This window comes from Stenella coeruleoalba, assembly GCF_951394435.1.
Source record: "Stenella coeruleoalba genome assembly, chromosome: 2".
Classification (NCBI taxonomy): Eukaryota; Metazoa; Chordata; class Mammalia; order Artiodactyla; family Delphinidae; genus Stenella; species Stenella coeruleoalba.
The window spans coordinates 50,014,506-50,041,224 of record NC_137147.1 but is presented as its reverse complement, the minus strand read 5'-3'; the positions used below and the strand labels follow the sequence as shown (position 1 = coordinate 50,041,224).

The following is a 26,719-nucleotide window of genomic DNA, read 5'->3' as shown; positions in this document are numbered from 1 at the left end:
ACCCGGGCCCCCTGCATTGGCAGCACGGAGTCTTCACCACTGGACCACCAGGGAAGTCCCCATCATGTTTACTTTAATATCAAAATTTCATAAAATAGAAATTTAAGCAGAACATCCTAAAGTTTACCATAATTTTATTGTAACAATATCAAAATTACATAAAATTAAGCAGAAAATTGATGAATTCTGTTTCTTCAGATGGTCTTTAAGGATCTCAAAACCCTTGGAGTTTGCTGAAAGAAGAAAATATTCATAAAATTAAACATTTTGGAAACCTAAGTTATTGTACATTTCTTAATATTTAGTTTTAGTTAATTTTAAAAATAGGTCAATACATGCATATTGTTCCAAATTCAAAAGGGGACACAGTGAAAAATAAGTCTGTCTCACACTCTATTTCTGCTCTCCAAAAGCAACAGTATATCCTTATAAAGATTGTCTAATCATATACAAGCATGTGTGTGGGGGTAAATGCTTTAAAAACACACAAGTGGTAGAATACAATGAACAATATTCTACCCCTTTTTTTCAATTAGTAATAAACACATATTTATAATTTTTAACTAATCCCTTCCTCTATGGCTTTGAAATTTAATATAAATTAGAAAAGTTCCGAATAACTTTTAAATAGATACACATTTAAGCTATTTGTTTTGCAATTTTATAAAAACTACAATAAAAACAGCTGTACCCAATTTTATGCATAAACCCAAGTATACCTGTAGGATAAATTCCTAGAAATGGAATTGCTGATATATGCAGTTGAGGTCTTAAGAAAAAGTTTTTACCATTTTTTTTTCTGACCAACTCTGTGTGAGAATGGGTGTTTCTCCCCTACATCACCAACATTGTGTTTTTAAATAAAACAACTGTATTTGAGAGCACATGTTGAAACAGGGTTAAACCTTATTTACTTTGGCTACATTTCTGTGGTTAACTCTACAATATGATTTCACAAATATTCTAAGAAAAAAATTCTTTTTAGGAGAAACTAAATAGCAGTAAAACCAAACTATTTCACTATATCATGAAAATTTTTTCTCTCAAAAAAGAAAAAACCAAAAAAACCACATCAACTTATTCGATCCAGCAATGAAAAACTTCTTCAAATTATCACTACTAAATTATAGTTTGGAAATTATGTCAAGGGTTTTCAGCATCTGACTCCACAGATGATAAAGGGACCAACTATTTCAACTCAACAGTGAATGTCAACAGCAAGTCAAGGACTGTTCTAGAAACTTTTAAGAGGGACAGGCACATAAGTGACTAAAACAATGTGTTAGAACTGTCATAGAAGTCTGTATACAGTGCTCAGAAGCACTGTACTTAGGTTAACAATTCTGCATGGCAATCAGGGAGCAGTACAAGAAATGTAACAAGTGTCTTGTGCTATCATAATAAATCGGTTTATTTCCTATTGTGGTTTATTTGTTTATCTCCCAACTCATTAAAAAAAGAATATTAACTGGTTTGCCAAGATAAATATAATAAAAAGATAAAAGTAAGGAAATCAGGAAATTCAGGTAAGAGAAAAATACAGATCAGAAAAGAAGAGGAAGCCAGAGCCACAGCCAACATTTATGCTAGTAATTCCTCTGCTGCTGTAGAGGTGGGCTGCATGTTTGGCTGTGCTTCCTGGCAGCTAACACAAAGGGAATCTATTAGTAGATTTACAGTCTCCCCAAGATGAAAATAAACAGTTGCTTGGGACAGACACAGATTTCTCTTGTCCTGAGATCTGTTGAAAGTGCCCACTATTGGTTTTCATAGCAGAATGTTTTAGATGTCTGTGAATTTATACCAAATCTCAGTTCAGTAAAAGTCAATCTAAAGACGGACAAAATAGGGAATTCCTTGGTGGTCCAGTGGTTAGGACTCTGCGCTTTCACTGCCGAGGGCCCGGGTTCAATCCCTGGTTGGGGAACTAAGATCCTACAAGCTGAATGACGTGGCCAAGAAAAAAATTTTAAAAAGGTGGACAAATATGCTCCAGAGGTGACCTAATCCTGGGGTCACAAAATCACTGTCAACAACAGCGAGTGGTTGAGACTGGTAAGAGCGTTGCCTTTACCTAAAGGCATTCCAAGTCAAAAGCAAATTTGTTTGAAGATTCATTGTGGGCTAGGTGAAGTCAAACACATGTTCAGCTTATGGAATAGAGGCTAGAATATCAGTGACCTCTTTTTTTTTTTTTGCGGTACGTGGGCCTCTCACTGTTGTGGCCTCTCCCGTTGCGGAGCACAGGCTCTGGATGCGCAGGCTCAGCGGCCATGGCTCACGGGCCCAGCCGCTCCGTGGCATGTGGGATCTTCCCGGACCGGGGCACGAACCCGCGTCCCCTGCATTGGCAGGCGGACTCTCAACCACTGTGCCACCAGGGAAGCGCCTCAGTGACTTTTATAAGGGTATCTGTCTGGTTATATTCCAAAAACTAAGCAGTGCCTGGAATACAGTAAGATTCAAATACACGTCAAATGCGTGAATCCAAGAATAAAATTTAGAATATCCCAAAGTGAACGGACTTTAATCCTCCATGAATACTGAGCAGCAAAAATAATGCAGAAATTTTTTTTCAAGAAATATATATAAGAAGCTGTTAATCATGGTTTCAGGGTTAGGAAACGGAGCTACTTTTTCCTTTTCAATTTTATACTTTTAAGCATTATTTGAAAATTTTATCATGTACTTGTGTTTTTATTTAAATAAAGATGTTAATTACAAAAAGTAAAAAGAAGACAATTGGGTTGGGTGTTCAAGATTATATTCTCTGAGAACCTGGAGGTATTTGGTTACTGTTCTTAACTGGAGGTGGGAAACAAAATATAATTAACCAAGAAATCACACGTTAGGATGCCTGAATCTAAGGGAAACTGTTAAAAATGCAGATTTCTGGGCCCTACAACTGGAGAGAGACATTTGATAAGTTTGGGGTGGGATCCTGGAACTTAACATTTTTAACAAGGACCCCAGAGGATTCTGATGCACGTGGTCTACAGGACACCCTCTGAAAATCACTACCTACCAGGTGATTATTCTTTTTCCCCCAAGACCTCCCCCCAACTCCAACCTCTCACCATCACCACACTCAACCCAGCTCCCCTGCAATTCTTTGCTGCCAATTTAAGGCAGATTACCTAGGTTTTGAGAACCAACCATGTGGACGGCAAGGCTTACCTCTTGGAATAATAACATCATCAGGAGGCTGCCTGTAAAAAAGCTAGCCCACCTCCACAGCCAGTCTGAGATTTCCCTCAGAAAACAGTTCTTGGTCTATTTCACACAAACTGCCATCAAGTACATACAATTCTGTGTCTCCCCGCATGAACGCAGTAAGTTCAGCCTAGAACATTTCCAGTGAGCTACTGTAGACTTTTAAAAACTTCAGCACACCTACAGAACATCTGAATTTTAGCAGTATTACACCAAGAGACAGCTGTTTCTTGCTGTTTCTGAGGGCACACTTACCTATCTTCTACTATCTTACTGGAAGGATAAAAAACTTTGAATGAAAATCCACTTCTTGGAAAAGAGCCCTTTGGAGAGAAAAATGCCCATAAGTGAACACTCAACTTTTAACAAAGAATCCCTATTTTTTAAATCAAACTCCTTGCTCCTAACTTAAAAATAAAGTTACAAGATGTGACTATGAAGTAATGAGACAAATTTTTGTATGCTCTTTACAGAGAAAAAATATTACTATAAAATATCTCCACTTGAAGCAAAAAGTCAAGTTGACTAGAACAGTTATGCTAACAAATGTGACTAGAAATGCTTAGGAGGGGTTCTACTTAGTATAAGGAATAAACAGTACTGGGTGATGCTAAATAAGCATATAAGACACTCGAACATCATGTTCGAGAAGCCTTTCCTGCCCCTCTCCCCAGTAAAAATCTGGGTTTGATGCCCTGCCATTGTGCCCCCAAAACAACTGAGCAGTAGTCACACATACAATTGTCTGTCCATTACTAAACTCTAAAGTTACTGAGCAGACTCTGTCTTTTCAGTCTTCGTGTCCCTGGAACTAGCTCAATGTCTGGCCCATTGCAGGCATTCATTAATGGGAATAAGTATCAAGAAAGGATGAAGCAATGTCAAAACCAAGTTTTGGGCTTGCCCAAAAGGTATAAATAAGGTTAAAAAGATATAATGATGGTGTAGGAACTGGTTGTTTACTCATTTACAGTATGAAAAAGTGGAAAAATTCAGAAATAAAGTGGTTTCAAATAGAGCGTTAACTATACGAGAATGCCCAGAGTTCAATTTAAATAAGGAAATAGCCTCATTGTGACAAGAATATTGAAATGTGAATAAAGATTCTACAAAAATTAGGGCCACAAATTTCAAACAATGAAACCAAATCAGCTGACTGTGCTCATCCTTAGAGCAGTAGTTCCCAACCAGGGACAATTTTTGTCTCCTAGGAGACATTTGGCAAGTATCTGAGGACATTTTTGATAGTTCCAACTGGGGGCTGCTACAGGCATCTAGTGGATGGAGGTCAGGGATGCTGCTAAACACCCTGCAATGCACAGGATGGTGCCCCCAAACAAAGAATTATCTGGTCCAAAATGTCAATAGTTCTGTGGTTGCAGAAGCCAGACAAAATAAATGTGTGTGTGAGAAAAGCAGTAAGGGATGATGTTTCTAGAAATGATCTAGATGAAATAAAAAAGTACTAAAGTTTTAAATTCACAAGAATCAAGGAAACATACAGGTTAAAAATCACTAGTGAAGGGCTTCCCTGGTGGCGCAGTGGTTGAGAGTCCGCCTGCCGATGCAGGGGACGCGGGTTCGTGCCCCAGTCCGGGAAGATCCCACATGCCACGGGCTGGGCCCGTGAGCCGTGGCCGCTGAGCCTGCGCCTCCGGAGCCTGTGCTCCGCAACGGGAGAGGCCACAACAGTGAGAGGCCCACGTACCGCAAAAAAAAAAAAAAAAAAAAAAAAAAAATCACTAGTGAAGATATTTGACATAAAAAGCAACATTATGCAGCATTTAGTCCCCAAGTTCAAAAAGTCAATCATACTTTTATAGAAATTCAGAAGCAACTTGAAGATTCTGAAGCAATTTCAAGGTTCTGCATAAAAATGAAATATTAAACTGTGTCCCAGTAGGAATTTCCACATTTATCAGTCTTAGATTTTTGGGACTTGGACAATTTCCAACAACAACAATAACAACAACAACAAAAAATCCTCCTCAAAGGACAAGTACCATTAACATGTTTAAAGGGAATGGAATACATGCTCTGAAAGTAATTTCCAGAAAGGAATTCCAAGGAATCTCAAGGCAAGTTACTTTGAAGGGGAAAATACTCATCTGGATTTATAAGCTTTGGTGCATTTTTAAGAAAAAAGTCACGTTACTTTATAGTCATACTCTTTTGAAAGTTTAAGAACTTTCTGTTTATACCAAATTAATTCAGTTGTTTCATTTATAGTATAGTTTTACTCCAACAGTAATTGATTAAACATATATTTTAAATTTAAAGAAGTAACAGTCTAATCTTGACAAATTATGACTACATAACGTTAACTACGTTCTTACAGGGTTTATGCAGAGGCATTCGGTATTGGTCAAAGTAAAAGGATCGTATTTGTCTGCGATGACAAGTAGGTCAGGCACAGGGTACACTCTCAGAGCATAGTCATACGCCCAATACACCGGGCAGACATAAAGAGGGAGAGGAGTCAGGTGTCCTTGGGATAAGATAGTCTTTACAAACTACAAAAGAATGACACAAAACAAACTTCAGTGCATTTGCAAAAGCTAAAAGAGCAACAAAGAATTTCAAATTAAATAGTAATTACCAAAGTGACTTAGAAAATTTGAGAAACAGTTGGGAAAACTGAATTACAAAACCTTGGGAAAACTGATATAAAATGAAATCAACTACCCTGTATTTTAGGAGAAATTTATGAGTTTTCATTCAACACCATAAAAGCTACTCCCCCAAATAGTCATTTTGGAGCAATTGTATTTTTAGCTGTATAATAAACTAATTTACTAATTTTGTTCGTCTAAAAATAATTCCACAGCTTGAGCAATGCCAAGAATATATACTTAGCCTACATACACTTTAAATGTTATAAAATACATACTAAAAATGCTCTGTATGATCTATTTCCATACTTCCAAATGAGGGTACATGTAACCAGTGATTGACAACTGGGAATCTTGAAGCTACAAGATAAACACTACACATCCTCCTGATGTGGGCAAATCATAGGAAATACTTAATAAACATGATAAACATAAACATTTTATTTAAACAAATGTATATATATTGAAGTACAATGTAAGATTTATGAGTTCTAAAGGCAAAACAGGAACCTCCAAAGAAATTTCCTGCTACTTCGGGGCTTTCTTCTGCCCATTAGGGGATACGTCAGTAAGAAAATTGAGAAACACTGATTTAGGAACAAAAATTACCTTACTGACAAAAGTGTGCTGAAATTATTTTGAACTATAAATAAAAACAACAAAAGGGCAAGTGATTAAGTGGCTTAACAAAATTTTATATAAATCCACGTGTAATTAAGACACCTTAATAAAGAAGACACAACTTACATGATTAGGAATATCCAAATTGCTACTGGGAAAACGGACACAGTTTCTGCACATTTTATTCACTAAGTCTTCACGAAAGACAATAATTTCTTGTGTACAATACTGAATTCTGAAATAAAAACAGTAGTTGAATGTGACTTCCTCAGAACAAAATATGAGGTAACTTTAAAGGCAAGATGTTTTATAGTACAAAGCCATTCCCACTTCCCATTGTTCACCACAGAAAAAATGCAACCAGAATCTATTCAACCATTCATTTGACAGTAATTTATTGAGCTCTTAATATGTGTCTGGCGCTATTCTAGGAATGAGAATAAACAACAGATACAATAATTACACAGTATGTTGGAAGATGATTAAGTGTATGGCAAAAAGAAAAAGGCTAACAGGAATCATTTAGGGGAAGGGAAAGTCTAGAAGGCTGGAGTAGTAAATAGGAGTATTGGAACAGGTAGGGCTCATAATGAAGTTTGATCTGAGCACAGACTTGAAGGAGGTGAGAGAGTCAAGCAGACATTCAGGGGAAGAACACTGTAGGCAGAGGGAACAGGCAGAGCAGAGGCCCTAAGATGAAACATGCCTGGCACATTTGAAGAACAAAAGGAGCTGGAGTGGCTGGAATAAATGAGGAGGAGAAGAAAGTCGGAGAGGAAATCACGGAGGAAACTGGGGACCAGATCATGCAGGCCATGACTACCATTGCAAAGGATATGGGCTGTTACGGAATAACATGAGGGGCCCATGTTTCTGAATCAGTAGGGTGGATGTGACATGCCTTACGGTTTAAAGGATCACTCTGACATTGTTAAGGACAGACTACAGAGGAGCAGGGGTAGAAGCTAGAGAACAATGAGGAGGCTGTTACAGTGATCAAGGCTAAAGAAGATGGTAGAGGGTTGTAGAGGGGGAGGTATAGAGAGGTGGCCAGATTCTGGATATATTTTGAAGTCCTTCTTCAAATTTTTGAAGGACTTCCTAAAAGCTTGCATGTGAGGAAGAATCCCAAAGGTTGGTCTGAACGACTGGAAGGATAAAGGCGTCAGGAACTACGATGAGGAAAGCTATGGAACAGGGTTGGGGACTGACGAGGGAAGAAGATCAGAAGTTCAATCTGAAGTTGTCTATTAGACATCCAAGGGGAGATGATGAGTACGCAGCCAGATACGTAAGTGTGGAATCTGGTAGAAGGTTTGAGCTGGAGACATCAATGTGGGAATTGTCAATACACAGAGGGTAATTAAAGCCCTTGGACTGGAAAGGTCACTGAAGGAGTGAATGTAGGTAGAAAAGAGAGGAGAAACAATGACTGAGGGCATTCCCTCAGTAAGAGCCTATGGTCACAGTGAGTAGCACATACAGTAAATGTGTAATCCTTTCAGTTTTCCATTGTAACTTTTCTTAAAGGATGTGTAATTGGAATATCTATTTTTAAATCTCCCTCCATTATTTAAGCTTCTAAATTCAGTGTTAGTGAATTATTTAAATACAGTTAAAACATTTTTAAAGTTTTGAGAAACCTAAAATAGAAAGAAATTTTTTCATTTTTATCCCATAACAATCAAAATTCAGAGACAAATTTTAAGAAACAGGTTAATTTTTTTCCCACTTTTTGTTTTTGTATTTTTTTGGCCACGCCACCTATGGCATGCGAGATCTTAGTTCCCCAACCAGGGATCGCACCCACGCCCCCTGCTGTGGAAGCACAGAGTCCTAGCCACTGGCCCACCAGGGAATTCCCAAGAAATAGGTTAATTGTTAAATGAAAGGAAAAAACCACAACACAAAAATACTAATATTTACCTGCAAGGATTAGTAGTAAAAACTGAAAATGGTACTCTTTGTCTGAATTCATTGGTGATGCTTTCAGCAAATGGTGGCCTATAAAAACAATTTATGTGATATAGTATACATTTTTAAATTTTACAGAATTTTCTTTACTGTTGCAAATATCTGAATAAAATTTACCTTGGTAAGATGGAACCAAATCCAGGATCCGCTGGTCCAGGTACAAACACAAATCGACTACTGTAGCAAAATTCAACATAATTCATTCTAAAAATATTGCACCACTATCCCATAGTCCAAAACCAAATTATTGCCTTTAATTAAATTACAAAGTTTTAAAAATTAAATTTCATGCATTTTAATAAGTGAACTACTAAAAGGCTCCAGACCAATACTGTCCAATAGATCTTTTTGCAATGATAGAAATGTTCTAGACCTGTACTGGCCAATTATTGAGTGCTTGAACTGTGGCCAGAGTGACTGAATTTTATTTTTATTTATTTTATTTTTTTATTTTTGGCCACGCCCTGCAGCTTATGGGATTGTTTTAGTTCCCCGACCAGGGATGGAACCCGGTCACTACACCCCACCCCCACTCGCCTGCAGTGAAAGCACTGAGTCCTAACCACTGGACTGCCAGGGAATTCCCTTAAATAGTTTAAATTTAAAGAGATGCACGTGGCCAGTGACTATCATATTGAAGAGTGTAGCTCTAGACCCTTAGAGTAATGTCACCAAGAAATTTGGAATATGGTGGAAATTATCACTCATCCTTTTAATACTTTTCATTATAAATCTCTACTAGAGTGTAACATACATTATCATGATAGAAGGTTAATTTTATCTCTTAACTGTACTAATTTTCTCAACTTTTTCTTCCATCCATTTCTTAACTTAGGATTCATTTTTTGTGTTTCTTAAATAACACTTTAAATAAAAAATATAGAAATCATTACCTTTGGTGAATATTTGGGTATTCACATATTATATCTGCCAAAGTCTTTAGGGAATCTAAAATTTTAAAGGGATATTGAATTTAATTTGCATATGATATACATAAATCAAATTTTATTTTATTAGCTAGAACTCTACATATTTTGAATGAAATTAACATATTATAGATTATTTCTTATCAATTTAGTTTATACAAATGTAGAAACACTTATTAAACAGATCCTCAATACCTTTCAAAGCTTGAACCTGATTTTTTCCATAGGGTACAGATGAAAAATTGCCACACAGAATAAAGCAGGTTGGAGGTGCTGGTGAATAACCTAAAAATGAAAGAAGAAATGAACATATGGAGTGTAGAAATCATATTAAAATCTTTTAACCATGAGTTTTTAAATAATAAAACCATACTATTTTAAAAATAATACCTTAATAACATTATTATAAAAAATAGTAATAATAGTGCCCATTTATTGAGCAATTATTTTGTGCCAGGCCCTGCAATGTCTTGATTAATCCTCACAACATCCCTGTAAACTGAGAGAGAGATTAAGTAACCTGCCCAAGGTATTAGGCTGCAGCTTAAACCCAGTTCTGTCAAATTCCAAAGCCTAAGCTGTCCTCCACTCTTGTACTATTCTTAGGACAAATTCTCATTTATCATGAATACACAGACAGACACACACACAGTTATTTTTCAAATGTAAAAATGTAAGTCTTTAAGATGAATTCATTTAAAATAGTTCACCACTGAATCAATGTCTTTTACAAACTAGACTACTCAAAAAGATATATATATTTTTTAAGAATTTAGTTTTAAGGCATGAATTATCATTAGAGTTCAAAAAAGAATAGAAAAAATGACACCTACCAGAAAACATGGTGTGAAGTTTTTCCAATACTTCTACTTGGTCCAACCAAACATCAGATATAAACACAAACATGGCATCTTTATTCTCATCCTCTAGTTGTTTTAGTTTTGCAGAAGTCTTCACAGATGTATTAGAAGGCCCTCCAAAAAAATTAATATTTCCATAGTATGCCCTAGGTAATTATAACACAATTATTACCTTCTATTCTATATTCTGTTGGAGATATTTTTCTGATATTCTACAAATTTAGCTTCTGTCTATCTAATGAGGTAATTGTCCCATCAGTGTAAATTGGACCATGAAAATGTATTATTTGGGGCTTCCCTGGTGGCGCAGTGGTTGAGAGTCCGCCTGCCGATGCAGGGGACATGGGTTCATGCCCCGGTCCAGGAAGATCCCACATGCCACAGAGCGGCTGGGTCCGTGAGCCATGGCCACTGAGCCTGCGCGTCCGGAGCCTGTGCTCCGCAACGGGAGAAGCCACAACAGTGAGAGGCCCGCGTACCGCAAAAAAACAGAACAAAACAAAACAAAACAAAAAAAAAGTGAGATGGCTTGATGAGGGCTTGTAGTCTCTGTGGCGTGAGCAGCACTTTCCCCCAGATTATGTACTTCAACAGGAAGAGAAGATGCACAGCAAAAGCTGCCTGCCAGTGGCTCCCAGCCAGCAAATGTGGCCTTGGCACCTGACTTATACAGGCATACTGGGCCTAAAATCTTAATCCTCATACTTCTTCTTGAAATCATCACCATCATCATGGAATCTCAAGATTTAATTCCCCCAGATGCTTACAGGCTCCAGGAAGGTAATACTAAATATCAAAGCAGCGGCCAGCTGAGGCTGACTAGGTGTGAGTGAGGGAGCACACACATAACCCTGCCCAAAGTGGGCAATCACTGCCGTATAGATGTTCCAGGTGAGAATTCAGGTACAAAGTATGGCTAGATCTGACTGTTCAAGAGAACTCAGAAATCTAGACCATTATGAGAAATCTCCTAATTTTTAAATATTGCAAACTAATTCAAAATGTGTTTTAACACCTCAAAGGGGAAAAAAGAAATTTCTATAGACTACATTCAACCCACAGGCCACCCGCTTCAACTTCTACACCATTATTCAGCCTCTGCTCAAATACCTTGAGTGACAGGGAACTCACTCCTCTCAGAGAAGGCCCTTTTGGAACCACTCTAATATTATAATGACTTTGCATATATTAAAGAACTATATAATCTGCCTCTTGTAACTTTCACTCAGTAAAATACAAAAATAAGAACTTTCTATTAACATGGGAATTATATTCTTCTAAGTGTTTTCCTATATCTTATCTCAGTTGAACTCCTCATCAATCCTACAGATAAATAAGACCGATAGACTGGAAGTCTTTCCATTAAAGCCAAAGTACAGAGATGCTATTGCAACCAATCTGGAGTCAACCCGAAGTTTTCAGTTTCATATAAAGCCCAGTCTTTAACTCTCATTTTCCATTGCTCATCGCCTTCTGACACAAAGCCTGAGGACTTGTAATAACTGAGATATGATATACTATCTTACATTCATTACTGCCAGTATTATAAAATTCCTATAGAGTTAAAGTCAAACATTTTTATACCTAGTAGTACTAGAGGGTTCAGTGGGTGGAAATCCAAAGGCATTGACATGAAACACCTGATCTTCAAACCAACCTGAAAAAAGATAAGTAACAAATCACTTTCATTTGTCCAATTCTCCTTGTTTGAAAGGACAAAACTACGGAACACAAAGCAGTAACGCTAGGCCATCATCTCATCCCCTGTCGACTAACAACAGAATTTATCAGTCCCACTGCGCTACAAAACAGCGTCAGGTTCAGAGACTGTCTCTTTTTTTTTTTGGCCACACCATGCGGCTTGCTGGATCTTAGTTCCCTGACCAAGGACTGAACCCGGGGCCATGGCAGTGAAACAGCGAAGTCCTAACCACTGGACCGTCAGGGAATTCCAGACAGTCTCAGTTCTATAAAACAAAAAATTCATGAAATACTAACAGATTTAGAAATAAAACTTTTCCCTTTTTTTATTTCACACTACATGTTAGAGTACAGACAGATAAGATACACAGATTTAAAAATGTCTCATTTTATGACTCTATGTACAATCTGTTTTTTCAACTTCATTGAGATATAATTCATATATCATACAACCCTTTAAGAGTGTATACTTCAGTGGTTTTTAGTATATTCACAAGTTGTACAACCATCACCACTAATTTCAGAATATTTTCATCACTCCAGAAACAAACCCCTCTCCCATGAGTCTGAGAGTTATTTAATGTTGTCAAAAGTATGCTCTCATAATCAGTGTTGTCCCGAGTTACATCATGTTAACGTATTTTAACCAACGTAGAAAGGGTTTTACGGTACAATGATGAGGGGGAGAGGGAAAAAAGTATACTGACTTACCCTCTGCTAAGACAAAGCATGACTCTGTGTATAAACCGCTGTGGAACTGGTACACAATAATTGAGGAAAATAATTCTACTTCTATGCTTGAGGTGGTGATAAAGTCAACATACATTTTGGGCTCAACAGGACTTCCAAATAATAAATTCAAACACTTCACATTTAAAACTCTGAATAGATCATAGCTTAAAAAACTTTAGGTTTAAATATCCCCATATCTGCTTCTAAGATCTAATACTGACAGTACAGACCATTCTTAGCATGTTATAAACTTCCTCAGTGATTTGTCTCGATTCTCCAAGTAAGGGGGAATTACAGGCTTTTTGTCTCTGGTTAGGATTATGTCTCCAGATTCCTACACCACCGTATGGAAGTTACACTAAGAACCCAAATAGGTAAATGTGAGAATAATATATGATCAATTTCCCCAACTCACATAACACAGATTTAAAAAAATAAAAGTGAAGGATATAGCTTTACTAAGATCCAGTTGTACTGTTCCTGTAGGATCTTCCAGAAAAAATTTTCCCTAAAAAAAATTAAAAGAAGTATGTCCACATTTATGTAAAGATGAATACTATGACAAAAGAATTAAAATACTGACAATTTTGACAACAGAATATAGTAGACAGTACAGTGGATTTTTAAAAAATCAGTAACTCCTAGTCTAGGCTTTTCCATTTACTAGTCTGGTGACCACAAACTAATCAATTAATTGAGACTCGGAGTCTTCATAGGTACCTAGACAATGACCACTGCCAACCAAGAGATGACAGGAGGGATACTCTCTGGCTGCCGTAAGAGGGGCCTCGGAGAGCCAACAACAGCTCCCAGGGAGCAGGCTATGGTCTGCAGCTTTGATTGTTTAGAAACCCAGTACTCTCTGTTCAACCAGAGGTCACTGGGGGACTAATTTCAGGCTATGCAAACTGGTGGCCTGTATAAGACACTCCTTCCTGATGTCTACTCAGGAAACCAAATGCAAAAGGAAAGGTTATTTGGTGACTGAGGTAGCCACTTTCAATGAAGAACACGCTCCCATGCCCTCTGTAAAAATCCTGTATGTAACTGACATTTCATTAATCTGAAGGCTGAAAATAAAAGTTGGATGCTTATCAAGTTCAACTTACCTCTTTTAACTGGGTTATCATTCCAAGAATAATCACATCTCCGATCTTGGTTGTACTGCCCAATAGGGTTTCTACTGTCTTAAGCTAAAGTAAAACAAAATAAATTCTTAAGGACTGAAAATATGTTCTTTTAAGGAACTAATCTTTTTACAAGTAAGTAAATTTTGAGTGCACATTTTAGTATTTTACAACTATTTTACAGTAGAAAATCAAATAAAATTTAGAAAATATAATTTTATCCTACAAAAGCTAAAATATTAACTGATGATGGCTTGGAAGAATTGTGCCTAAAGAAACACCATATCAACACAGGCCCCAACCAATGACTGAAGTTTCATACCGTATTATTTTGAATAATAATAAGTATATTTATCTTTAAAATGTAAAAAAAGAATATAAATTTTATTTATTTGGTCAGTACCTCTTCAGTACCTGAAAACTAGTGGGCTATTTAAAAAGTTATATTCTATTTTTATTTAGTATTTTGAAAGGCTGTCATTATTTACATTTCTCAATCTGATCCTTATTTTTTATCAGAAAGTTAAAGGTAGTAATAATTGGGGCATTATTTTTAAAAAATCCTTTCTGACCCTTTTCTATACATATAATCCTAAGTATATGTTAATACACACATATATAATTTATAAACACATAGCCATACAGTTTGTTTTATTGCAAAGATGAAATCATATTATTTGTATTATTCTTCAACTTAACTTTTTAAGTTTAATATATCTTAAACATTGTTCCATTTAACTATATATAGATACACTTCATTCTTTTTAATGGGTAGAGATATCCATAGTATATATACAACAATTTACCAAACAACTTAAAGGACATGATCACATCATCCCATAATAATCACTGTTAACATATGATATTGAAGTTCCTCTTTAAAAACATGAACCTCAAGCAACACAGGAATACAATGTTCATTTTAAACAGTTTTAAAAAATGAAATACTTAGGGATAAATCTGAAGAAAAGATATATAAGACATGTATTCTAAAAACTGGCTTAGGTAAAGCTTTCTTAGAAACAATACCAAAAATATGAGCCATAAAAGAAAAATTGATAAGTTGGACTTTAACAAAATTAAGAACTTACGTACTTCAAAAAGACTGTTAAGAGAATAAAAAGACAACTTACAGACTGGGAAAAATATTGCAATTTGCAATCAATCAATTAAAGCAACACAGGAGTAAAAGCTGTAACAAAGTATTCATGAGGACACCATATTTGCAGTTTGCAAAGGAAGAATGCCATATAGGGACTATAGATGGTGGATTAAATAGATAATATACCAGCAGGGATACAGAATTAAACAGCTTGGCAAGATAACAAGAACAATAAATTATTTAGCTAAGCCCTAAAGTTACTTTGGCAAAGAGGAGAGGTGAAATAATGCTCTGGGTTGTGGGTATCTGAGTTGCCATAGGAAACCTAATATATTCAAGAAAACACATCGACAGTCATTTGTAGAGAAATATAAATAATGTCAATTTCCAAAACTGAATACAATTTTTTTCTCCAACAAAAGTTAAAAGCAGAAACTATCAAACTCTATAAATGTTTTCTCCTTATGGCGCTGCCATCAAACATTAATTTAAGCATTATCTAGTATTATCATTTTAGTATCTATCAGACTGCTCATCACCATGAATTCTGGTCTAACATGGTAGAGGACTGAATGAACCTTAGCAGAGGCTGGGCCTCTTCAGAAGCTATTTGGAACACCACAGAAACGGTGGGTCCTAGCCAGAAGGAGCTAAGGACTATCCTCCAGCAGGGCTCTGTGTGCTGGAGGGGGAAAAAAGCCACAGATGGACTGACGGTGACCAGGTGTGTTGCTGGAACAAAAGTGATGGTGCTGTTTGGTAACCACTTTCTTAAGTATTACAGTGGAAAGAGCACACACAGCAGAAAACATTCTTCCTCTCCCCAGACAACCCTGTGACCTGTCTGTGCTCTCTCATGCATTCTATAAATGTGGTTTCCTTATTGCCTGCAGTAAAATTTTCACTCCAACTGATATAGCATGTCTGAGCTGAACAAGTGTATGGGGGTCACCAGAGGGCTGGGCTGGGCAAGGAGCAGGATTTCAGAGTATGAGTGAGGGCAGGAAGGGTAGTGCTGAGGGTTGGTCTGAAAGCCAGTGTATCCTCCAGCGAATGGACCAGGAGGACGAGGGTTCTGTCTTGGTGGCCAGAGACCCAGCACACAGGACATGGACTTTACCAACAGTGGGCATGCACAGGTCAGTTAGCTAGTTAAACTGTTATCAGTGGTTAATTTTCATGCCAACTTCAATAAGTTAGAATTAAGCAATAAATATTAAACTTGTATACATACACCCCCTAAATAACTAGGATATCGTTCTAACCTGGAATTTGCTTCCGCTTTCATCAGGGTGAGAACCTATCACTGGAGGAGTAAATAATTCATGTCTGTGGGTCCTCTAGAAAAAAGAAAGATTCACATGAATTACTGAGGCAAACATTTAAAACTAAGATTCATTAAAATAGTGCCCTGACAAAGCACTGTCCTAAAACTAACGTTACTATTATTTATTCTCAACAAATTTGAAAATCTACATAGTTTAATGTACAAATAGCTAGAAATGTAATTTGCTTAAAAAAATCATTTTAAGACTTTTTTTAAAAAAAAGGTCTATCGTGTACCTGGCAGTAGTGCACTCTGGGCTGAGGATATGAAGACAACAAACCAAGGTGTCAACCTCAGAGCACAGGGGTCAGTGAGAAGGAAGTGTCCACAGGTCACAATACAACAAAGGACCCTGTGAGAAGGGGCCATTTAACGAGATCCTAAATGATAAAAAAGACTTCGCTAGTAAGAAACAAAAGGAGGCTGAGACAAGACATTTCAGGCAGAGGAAGGGATGTGTCACAAGAAAGAGTCATTAAGAGTAAAGGAGGGGCTTCCCTGGTGGCGCAGTGGTTGAGAATCTGCCTGCCAATGCAGGGGACATGGGTTCGAGCTCTGGTCTGGGAAGATCCCACATGCTGCGGAGCAACTGGGCCCGTGAGCCACAATTACTGAGCCTGCGCGTCTGGAGCCTGTGCTCCGCAACAAGAGAGGCCACGATAGGGAGAGGCCCGCACACTGCGATGAAGAGTGGCCCCCACTTGCCACAACTAGAGAAAGCGCTTGCACAGAAACCAAGACCCAACACAGCCATAAATAAATAATTTAAAAAAAAAAAGGGTAAAGGAGTATTCAGGAAGTGATGTGAAGCTTAGTACAGGTGGATCATGTAGTGCACAAGGCAGCACGTGCGACAATGCAAGAGATGGGTTGGAGCCTCTATTTGGGAAAATGTCCCTCCCCCACTGTGGTCCACATAGTTTAGGTAGGGTTGGTGCCCTTCCCCCTCCAGACAGACCACCAAGGCCTAGCAGGTCTAAGTACTCCACCCCCTTGGCCAATGACTGTTTCAGAGTTGAGCAAGTGCTTGAAGCCTGGCCAATAGGAGACAGCTGCTAGAACTATTGGAAAAGAAGAACTCTCTAAGAGTTTCCAAGGCTACTAGTGAGTGGCCATCTCGGTCACCTCATAGGAAGAACTTGTTTGAAAGTAAGATCAATTTTTTAAAATTGCTGGGAGATGGAAAGAGGTAGATGCTTCATGACGTTGTGCAAGCACCTTGATCCAGCCATGCTTGACACAGCTGGACCTCCAGACTTCTCCACAAGCCAAGAAGTTCCTTTTTCTGTTTTAGCCGTCTGAGTTTTTGTAAACTCTAATAACAGAGTCCCAACAATACAGACTTTGTATACCAAACCAAGAAGTCTGTCTTATAGACAATGGAAAACAACAATTTTGAAGTAGGATGATAAAATCAGATTTGCTTTCAGGAAGATAATTGCAATAAAAATATGCATGGACTAAAATTCAACCCTTTTAATGAGGCTCGGGAGGGTTTAGTGATACCCCCAAATAATATCATAGGCTTTAACACCTAATTTTTAAAAAGAAAGTGGTATTTACTGAGCATCTTCTCTGTGAAAAGCACTATGCCAAAGGTGGCAGAGGAAATAAACAAGGAGTGTGCAGTCTGACAACAGGGACACACACCCCAAATGCAAGGCAGGGCCAACCCTAGTAAGTGTGGCAGGAGACCCACTGAGTAGTCAGTGGGTTGAAAGCAGGAAGAGGACTTCCCTGGTGGTCCAGTGGGTAAAACTCCACGCTCCCAATGCAGGGGGGGCCCGGGTTCGATCACTGGTTGGGGAACTAGATCCCACATGCACGCCACAACTAAGAAGTCCACATGCCGCAATGAAGATCCCGTGTGCCGCAACTAAGACCCGTTGCAACCAATATAAATAAATAAATAATTTAATTAATTAATTTAAAAAATTTAGAAAGCAGGAACAGACTGCATCCAACTGCAGATCAGGAAGGGCTTCAGAAAAGAGGAGGAATCTGAGAAGGCCCTTCCAGAATTAGGAGGGTTTCAAGAGCAGAGATAAGAGAGAAGAGCATCAAGAGAGTGAATAGTATAAGCAAAGTCACAGAAGAAGTGGAAGAAACAGACACAATATTTCCATGTTTCAGTTTTGGCTCCTCTACTTTTCAGAGGGAAAAGTACAGATTAGGCCAAAAACATGTGACAGGAAGATTTGTATTTTTAAAAAGTATTTATTTATTTGGCTGCTCTGGGTCTTAGTTGTGGCATGCAGAATCTTTAGTTGTGGCATCCATGATCTTTTAGTTGTGGCATCCATGATCTTTTAGTTGTGGCATGCGAACTCTTAGTTGCAGCATGTGGGATCTAGTTCCCGGACCAGGGATCAAACCCAGGCCCCCTGCATTTGGAGCGTGGAGTCTTAGCCACTGGACCACCAGGGAAGTCCCAGAAGATCTGTATTTAATCCAGTAGGTGGTAAACTTCCTTGAAAGATTTGTGAGCAAAATCATGGCGTGATCAGTGCTAAACTTCTGGAAGATTAACCTGGCAACATTATGTAGGCGATGGAGGCAGAAGAGAAAAGACATCCTCAGTGCTCATTCTCCTCAACCTTTGTTCAGTGCTTACTCCTGCTGACCACCCTGTCCTCACTGAAACCTCCCTGTGCTTCTGCTATATAACACCACCCTGGCCTAGCCCCCAAACTCTATCATTCCCTTTTCCATCATCTCTCAGGGGCTCATCCCTGCAGTCCCATCTATTACTCTAGGCAGATGCCTCCTAAATCTCTCTCTACCCAGATCTCTTTCTTTAGCTCCAGATGTACATCTCACCTGATATCCTACTGGCAACCTTAACTCAAATGTTTGAAACAGAACCTGCCATCGTCTTCCCCATTCTCTTTTTCCTATTTGTTTATATATTACCTAATTACCATTATTCTACCCGTCCACTCTCTCAGGCTCAAAACCCTAATCATCTTTCAGTCTTCACTCTCTCCCTTCTCTTTCATGTCCAATCAGTCACCATGAGCTATGGCTTCCACTGCCAGGACTGTCCCCTCTTTCTGCTCCCCTTACCTTCCTTCATTCAGGCTATCATTTATTCTAGGACTAATACCACAGACTCCTATAAGTCTTCTCTCATACTCTAATATATCCCAAAATCAGCTGAGAGAGAAAGTCCTCAGGGAACTGCTGTAAGTGAGTTGCTCTGGTATTTTAAGGCTCCTTGTACCAAGAGAACAGAGTCCAACTCTGAAGAGTGGCATCCAAGGCAATCCCATGACTTAGTTGCCACTTGACTTTCCAAACTTATCCTGTGCTACTCCTCTTCACAAGCCTTCCTCTCCACACAAAGAAGGCTGATTGCTCATCATTTCCTGCATGGAGTCCACTTTTTCCTCTTGCTCTGTCTTTGTTCACACTGTTCACCACCTTCTCCCCATTTCCACAAGATCAGAGCAATCAAGGCCCATGTCAAATGCCAACATTTCCTTGAAGCCTTCTCTGATTTTTCTATAGAAAGCATTCTCTTTGTATTACATTTCTTCCATAGCATGTATAAAATTCTACTTCATATTTTATTTGTGCAGATGTCTTTAACTTCATAGACTATAAGTTGCTTGAAAGTAGTATAGTACAGGAGGCAAAGGTTGGGCTCCAGAGTCAGACTGACTGGATACAAATCCTGTCCCTACTTACTAGATGTAACCTCTGGGCTAGTGACTAAACTTCTCCAGGTCTCAGTTTTCCCCATCTGTAAAATGGGAATAACAGCATTTATACATACATTGATGTTATGATGGTCAAATGAGGTAATCTCTGTAAAGTGATAAACAATGCCTAGCCTATCAAAAGCATTTAAAAAATGTTAGCTACTATTTTTATCATCATCATGATTGTTAAAGTACAAAAGTCCATCCTTTAATTATCCCTGAGTCTTACCTAAGCTGAAACAGTCTCTTTTTCCCCCTCCGACTTACCTGGTGCAAAATTGTGTATCGTTCACGAAACAGCTCTGCTTTATCTCTTGCTGTTCCAAATAAATTTGGTGCAGGGTGGTTGGTCATAAATAAACTAGGAAAAAAGGAATGCCTATTTATGACTATCATAATACACAAAGGTAGATGAAAAATGAAACAGGAGACTATATACCTTCCAAAAAAAAATGTACATTTGAAATTAGCTTAACATCAATAGATGGCATACTTACGGAAGAAATTTTTTTCTTTCTGAATTGTACACAAGGCGTGGGATATCAAATGCTCCTATGATATTGAAAATATGTTCTCTGAAAAACAACCCACAAAAACAGACCTGATTTACTAAAACATAAGTATTCCAAGTGAACATGAAAACTTGCATTATAACCTTATGTCATATACACATACTTTTCACAGATCGTGTACACAATTTCTTGTAGTGTCAAAAATAATATGGGGGTAAAGTTTTTAGCCTGTGCATTTTCCTCTCAGAGATGAGAAAGTACTGCCACTACTCTCAAGCTAACAAAAAATTTAATCAACTTCTAATTAAGAATGTTATCTGTTGAAAAAGAACATTTACATATAAAATAGTCACATCTTAAAGAAATCTCTCCTAATATGTACTATTTTTATAAGCTACAATATTATTAAAAGGTATTATTCATTAGAAGGTTTAATACCTTTTAATATTAATTATTAAAAGGTATTAAACAATTTTTTAATCCAAAATATCATGCAAAAGTGACCCAGGAAAAGATGTAAAACAGAAGAAGAACCCCCCAAATTCTGCCCATATCCTTGACACCTATAGTGTTAGAGAAGGATAATTCGTAAAATAATTTACCTTCAGATACTTTTAATATCATAATCATGTTTGAATGAGGTTAAAAAAATTCATAGCACTATTGCATAAATATTACAACCTAAAGAATCTTCCCTAAAATTATATCTATTTCCCAAAATGAAAACAGACAAAAAAATGTCATGCTAGTCTGTTGGTAGCACCTAGTACAGAGTAGCAGAGAACCAGTGAACTTGAAGTAAGCCTGCTTCTAGACACAGCTCCATGATTTTCTAATGGGTCAATCTTGGAAAGTTATTTAACTTACCGTGCTACTTATTCATCTATAAAAAGGAGAGCCTCTCCCTTGTGCTGTGATATAATGCCTTTCTGACAATTGGAGTTGCAAAGATCAATTACCATTCAGTCCCTACTCAACCTCTATATTGGCTGACTGTAGCATATGAATAGCTTGACAGAAACAACAGGTAACTTTAATGCCTATTTTAGGATTATAATCCTTACACTTCGATATAATCGTTTTGAATTTCTATTGATGGCTTTAGGAGCAAGTACTCCAGTATCTTAAACAATGAGTTGGCAAGGATAAAATTTAAATACCTCAATTTCTCTATTTTTTAGCAGCTCTAATAAGTTCTGACCGGAAAAAGATTAAAACTACTAACCAAAATGAGTAATGACTCCTTTCAATTATCTCCATTGCCCCAAATAGGAAAAAACTGTCAAAGTTAAGACTATCTCTATCCATTTTCCCAGATGTTTTCCTTTCAGTTAAACCCTGTGAATTTGGAAAGAAGTATCATATTCAAAGGAGGAAAGGAAAGAGGTTTATCTCAGGGAGATAAAACCCAGAAAAATTACTGCAACATAAATTCCTAAGCTCTAACAGCATGAGACAGGGTAAAAAGTCCTAAAGCTGAGGTTCTACCCCCCTTTGCCATTCACCATGTGACCCAAGTTAAGTCACTGAACTTTCAGGACTCGGTACTTTCCTAAGAAAAAAAGTAAATTATACCTCTGAATAATCAGTTCAATCCACCTGCAGCATATAGAATATTAAATCAAATCAATTGGGTAAGTGGCAAAAGTTTGTCATGGTACAAGCAACACCGAGATCTCAAATTCTAGGATAAAAATAGTAAAGATGAGTCATTTAATATTGAGGTTTATAATGTAAGCTATCACTTAAAAAAAAACAACTAAGAAATAACCACTGTAGAAAGGTGACCACTGAGTGTTTCCCCAAGAAAATAATTGAAAATAACCACTCAACAACACTTCCAACATGAGGAAAGGGTGAATTTTTCCACATACACAGCTTCATCTACTGACTGACTGCACTCCTGGACTGCTGCTTCCACTACGGACCGTTCAATCATGTTTGATGACACTGAAAAGAGAAGTTCAAAGTTAAATTTTAAAAACAGGCATAAAAATTAGTTCTTTCCACACACAGCTTTTTTCCTGAAAATAATCTGCAAACACTAACCCCAAGATGCTCATTACATAGATTTTAGGAGGAAAAAAGTGTTAGCACAAAAGCCGTATTTCAAATACCTTAATATTCCACACTCAAATACACTTACAATACCTTAATACACAGTCAAATGCCTTAATTTTCTAAATATTGTTAAATAATATACATTCAGGTATACAAATGCTTCTGTAAGCTCCTAGGTTTAATATGGTTACATTAGTATAACTTTGCATCACAACTGCTATGTTTCAGTAGGTATGATAGTAACAGTAATAACAATAACAGCCACCACTCATTAAGCCCTTAGTAAACGTGTGGCACCATGCTCAGTGGTTCACAAGCATTATTAGATAGATGTCTTATAAGACTGCTGTTCATAAGCCATGTCTTACAGATGGGGAAAGTGCAGCTCCAAGAGGTCAAATAACCAGATCACCAACATAACTGGAAGGAGTGGAGAGCAGTACAAACCCGAGCCTGATTCCAGACTGGGTGCCCTTAACCACTGTGGTATGTTCTCAGGCAAAATACCACGTACCATCTTAAATTAATGTATACTGATTTTCTAAATGTAATCATTTTCTAAATTTCCGACTGTAAGGAAATTTTTAAAGCAAAGGTATATTTAAAATTCTGCCTTTAGAAACAACGTATCAGAGCAAGCCACATCCACTTCTCTCCTTCAGTGCTCTAGAAACTGGACATTTTTTTCTAGAAGAGCACTTCTCTTTTGTAGGCCCATGCTTATGGTAAAAGGTTAAGTATTTAAAAAAAGGTCCCTTAAGAAAGGCTGAAGCAGGAAGGGAAAGTTATTCTTGCTTACTTTTTTTTTACCCTCGAACATTTAAGAGTACCTAACTTAAGTAAGACAAAGTAATAGGCAGAGAGAAAAAAGTGACCATAAAGGAATCAGAGGGGAATTCACAAAGGGGAAGAACTGTAAAAGAGTCTCTGGGAATGCCCCAAGGTTCCAACAGAACTAGAGGTTACTCCTTGGCAAGAAGTGCTACCAAGGGTATGTCTCATACCACCGGGACATTCAATACTGAATCCTCAACTTCAAATTAAATCTATAAATCTAACTGAGGATGTAGAACTATATGAACAATTTAAGAGCTGTCAGAAAATGTTACTTACAGGGCTGCTTTTCAACTGCATCAATGATCTTTTCCAGTGCATCTTCAAGCTCTACTTCGTTGATAGACTGAAGAGCTTCTGTGAGGTACTTAATAGCTTCACTGATAAGAGAGATTGGTAATTAAGGCTAAAAGTTTTATGCCAAAATCTAGCAAACACTCATCAATCTAGCATTGAAATTAAGATCCACTCACTCCTCCCTGCAAGCAGTACTCTCCTTTCCTGTGCTTTCTGAACAAATTCTTCCTCCTATCCCCTGCCAACGTAATTGTTCTTAAAGCCCCAAATCACATCCTTCTTCTAGGAAGCCTTCCTAGACCAGCTCTACCTGCTGCAATCTCCCCTTCCTTCTGAAATTGTTTAAAAAATCTCACTTATAGATACCTTAGATCTGCTGTATCACATTAGCCTTGTACTATTTATTACCTGACATTAATAAACTCAGTCTGCTTCAATGTTCTGAACATAACAGACACTTAAATACATATTTATTAATTTGATAATGCATTTGCTTAAGTTCCAGTAACTTCATCAGTTTTCAACTGTAAAATAAGAAAAAAATTAGGCTAGAAAAAACTTTGACATTCGAATATAGTCATAGAAGTAATAACACTCACTAAAATCACATGAATCCCTCTCACCCCTCAAAAATCAATAAAGCTGAAAAATTTTTTAAAAATCACACGAATTCCTGATTTAAATACCAATAATACTCAGAATGAACACTGTCTACTTAAACAATTTGCTAATTCCATGCCACTCTTTATTTTTAGACCACAGCTTTACACTTTGCATCAATATTATTGTTATAGTCATCGCACTAACTCTTCTATATCTTGGGTTGCTTATTGTTTCATGTGTGGGTGTCACATCCCTCCAATTTATTATAGATGATGCTCCTTGAGAAGGGGAACTGTGTCATCCTTTGGCAGAGTGCTAAGCACACTGAAGGTGGTCCACAAATACTTGCTGATTGAGTCCCTAAAATCACACACATATTAGGTGAATCTTGGGAGAGCTCTTAGCATAGACCAAAGTCATACAGGATCTGGCTTCCGCCAAATCTCACTAGTCTCACCCAGTGTCTCTGGCTTTCCTGGTGCTCTCCTGTCTCAGGGTCTTTATATGGTCATTTCCCCCACACTCTTCACCTAGTCAAGTCCTGCTCATTCAACTCAAACCATTCTTTTTTTTTTTCAACCATTCTTTAAGGAAGACTTCTTTGACTCTAGAACTGTTTATACACCTGGTTATACGCTATCATAGCACTTCCTTCCTCAGATCCTTTTCATAATTGAAATTAAATAATTGTGAATTATTTAATATCCATGGTAGACAGACTTCTAAGATGACCCCTAATAATCCACACCTCCTGGTATTCACATCCTTGTGCAATCGCCTCCCCTTGAGTGTGCGTTGGACCTAGTGACTTGCTTCTAACAATAGAATATAGCAAAAGCGATGGAATATTTTACTATATTGTAGTTTTAAAAATAAAAATTTTGAAGCGGCAAGATGTCACTTTCTTGCTTAGGTTACAAAAGACTGTGACTTCCATTTACTAGCAGACTCTCTTGCTAGCTTTGATGAAGTAAGCTGCCATGCTGGGCAGGCCCAACAGCCAGCAAGGACTGAAGCCCTCAGTCCAACAATCTTGGATGAACTGAATCCTGCCAATCACTGAATGAACTTGGAAGCAAATCCTGCCCAACTGACTCTGAGATGACCCCATCCGGACTGCAGCCTTGCGAGACACCCTGAAGCTAAGGACCCAGCTAAGCCTACCTGAATTCCTGACCCACAGAAAATGTGAGAATATAAGTGCCTGCTGTTTTAAACTTCTAAGTTTGGGGGTAATTCGTTATGCAGCAATAAATATTAATACACTCTCTGTCCCCCAACCTCCGCATTGTCTTACCCTCTCCTACTCCCTTGCCCCAGCAGTACTTTGCAGCTAACAGATTTCAGTGTATTTCTGACTGAATTAATGAATGACAGCTCAATATTAGGTCAAATTCTAAGTGAAAATAAAGAAAAATTAACTGATCAATTGGTCGTATTTTCAAAATGTGGGGAATCAACTGAACAAAATTTATTACTGTCTCCTAGAGCTTATCCACTCTTGCACTTGTTCACCACTAACCCAAAAGTAAGGTAAAAGTCCCATGAAGCTTATTACAAAAACAAACAAAAAAACCTCTACACACACAAGAGCAATCAAAACATGGTACAGAGAAGTGTATCCCGTCCAGCAGGTATTTACATATGTAAATACTGTATTCTTTATATATAAAAAAAGCAGATTTAATGAGAAAAATCTTGGAAAGGATCATTCTACAAGTCGCAGAAAACACGGATATGGCCAGAGAAGCACAGAAGTTCTAAAGGAAATCTAAACAAACAAACCAAAAAAACCCAGAAGACTTAAGAACATGCTTTAAATTACCCACTTCCTAACTCTCCAGGAATTCTCTCTCGGGAATAATACGTGATCCAAAATTGGGAAGGCTAGCAAGGCCCACAGGTTGTACAACATAACCTGACAGCTACCGACATGCAATGGGCTTTCCCAGGTCTCTCGTTCGCTGTCTACGTAACCACGTGAGCAGCGCTGTTAGGACTCCCAATTAGCGGAGGCAGAGACTAAGCTGGCTGAGGGGCGCCCAAACACAGTGGTAATACATCGCTGCTGCGACACCGACAGCCGCCTGTGCGGCTGTCTGGTACGTGCAGGAGGAGACCCTCATCCCTTCCGGGACTCCACGCGACTGTCGAGGAACTTAAGAAGGCATCGCCAGGTCCCCCTTGCTTCTTAGAACTCTTTCAAGGGCCGGCGGCCCGGCCCTCCCCTCCTGTCCCGCTCGGTGCCCAGCCAACTCACCCCCGGAGCAGCAAGCCGCGCAGCTTGAAGGCAGAAAGCGCCCTACTCCGCAGCCGCTCCGGCGCCATGTTCGCTTTTTGGCGCCACGGCTACGGCCCCGCCCCGTCCCTGTCCTGGTCCCGCCCCAGACGCGCCGGTTCTCTCTGCCACTGCTCCTCCTCCCTCAGTGCGCGGAGACTTCGGTGTCGCACGCCTGGAAAGCTGCAGTTCCGCACCCACTAGGCTGCAGAAGAAGACGACCCTGCACTGCTCT

General features: G+C 38.2%; 1 protein-coding gene across 1 annotated transcript; it reads right to left on the bottom strand.

Moving 5' to 3' along the window:
• Positions 1 to 4: 4 nt before the first annotated feature.
• POLE2 (DNA polymerase epsilon 2, accessory subunit) lies at positions 5 to 26,534 on the bottom strand (the record flags this gene model as incomplete). The annotated part of the gene is made up of 19 exons (XM_079913575.1): positions 5 to 233; positions 3,469 to 3,536; positions 5,550 to 5,726; positions 6,573 to 6,681; positions 8,373 to 8,450; positions 8,538 to 8,597; positions 9,314 to 9,368; positions 9,542 to 9,631; positions 10,180 to 10,352; positions 11,791 to 11,863; positions 12,619 to 12,803; positions 13,062 to 13,147; positions 13,749 to 13,832; positions 16,134 to 16,208; positions 20,167 to 20,260; positions 20,397 to 20,474; positions 22,286 to 22,361; positions 23,586 to 23,686; positions 26,467 to 26,534. 19 exons carry the CDS (start codon positions 26,532 to 26,534, stop codon positions 215 to 217), a joined length of 1,749 nt encoding a protein of 582 aa, XP_079769701.1. The 3' UTR covers positions 5 to 214.
• Positions 26,535 to 26,719: the final 185 nt, after the last annotated feature.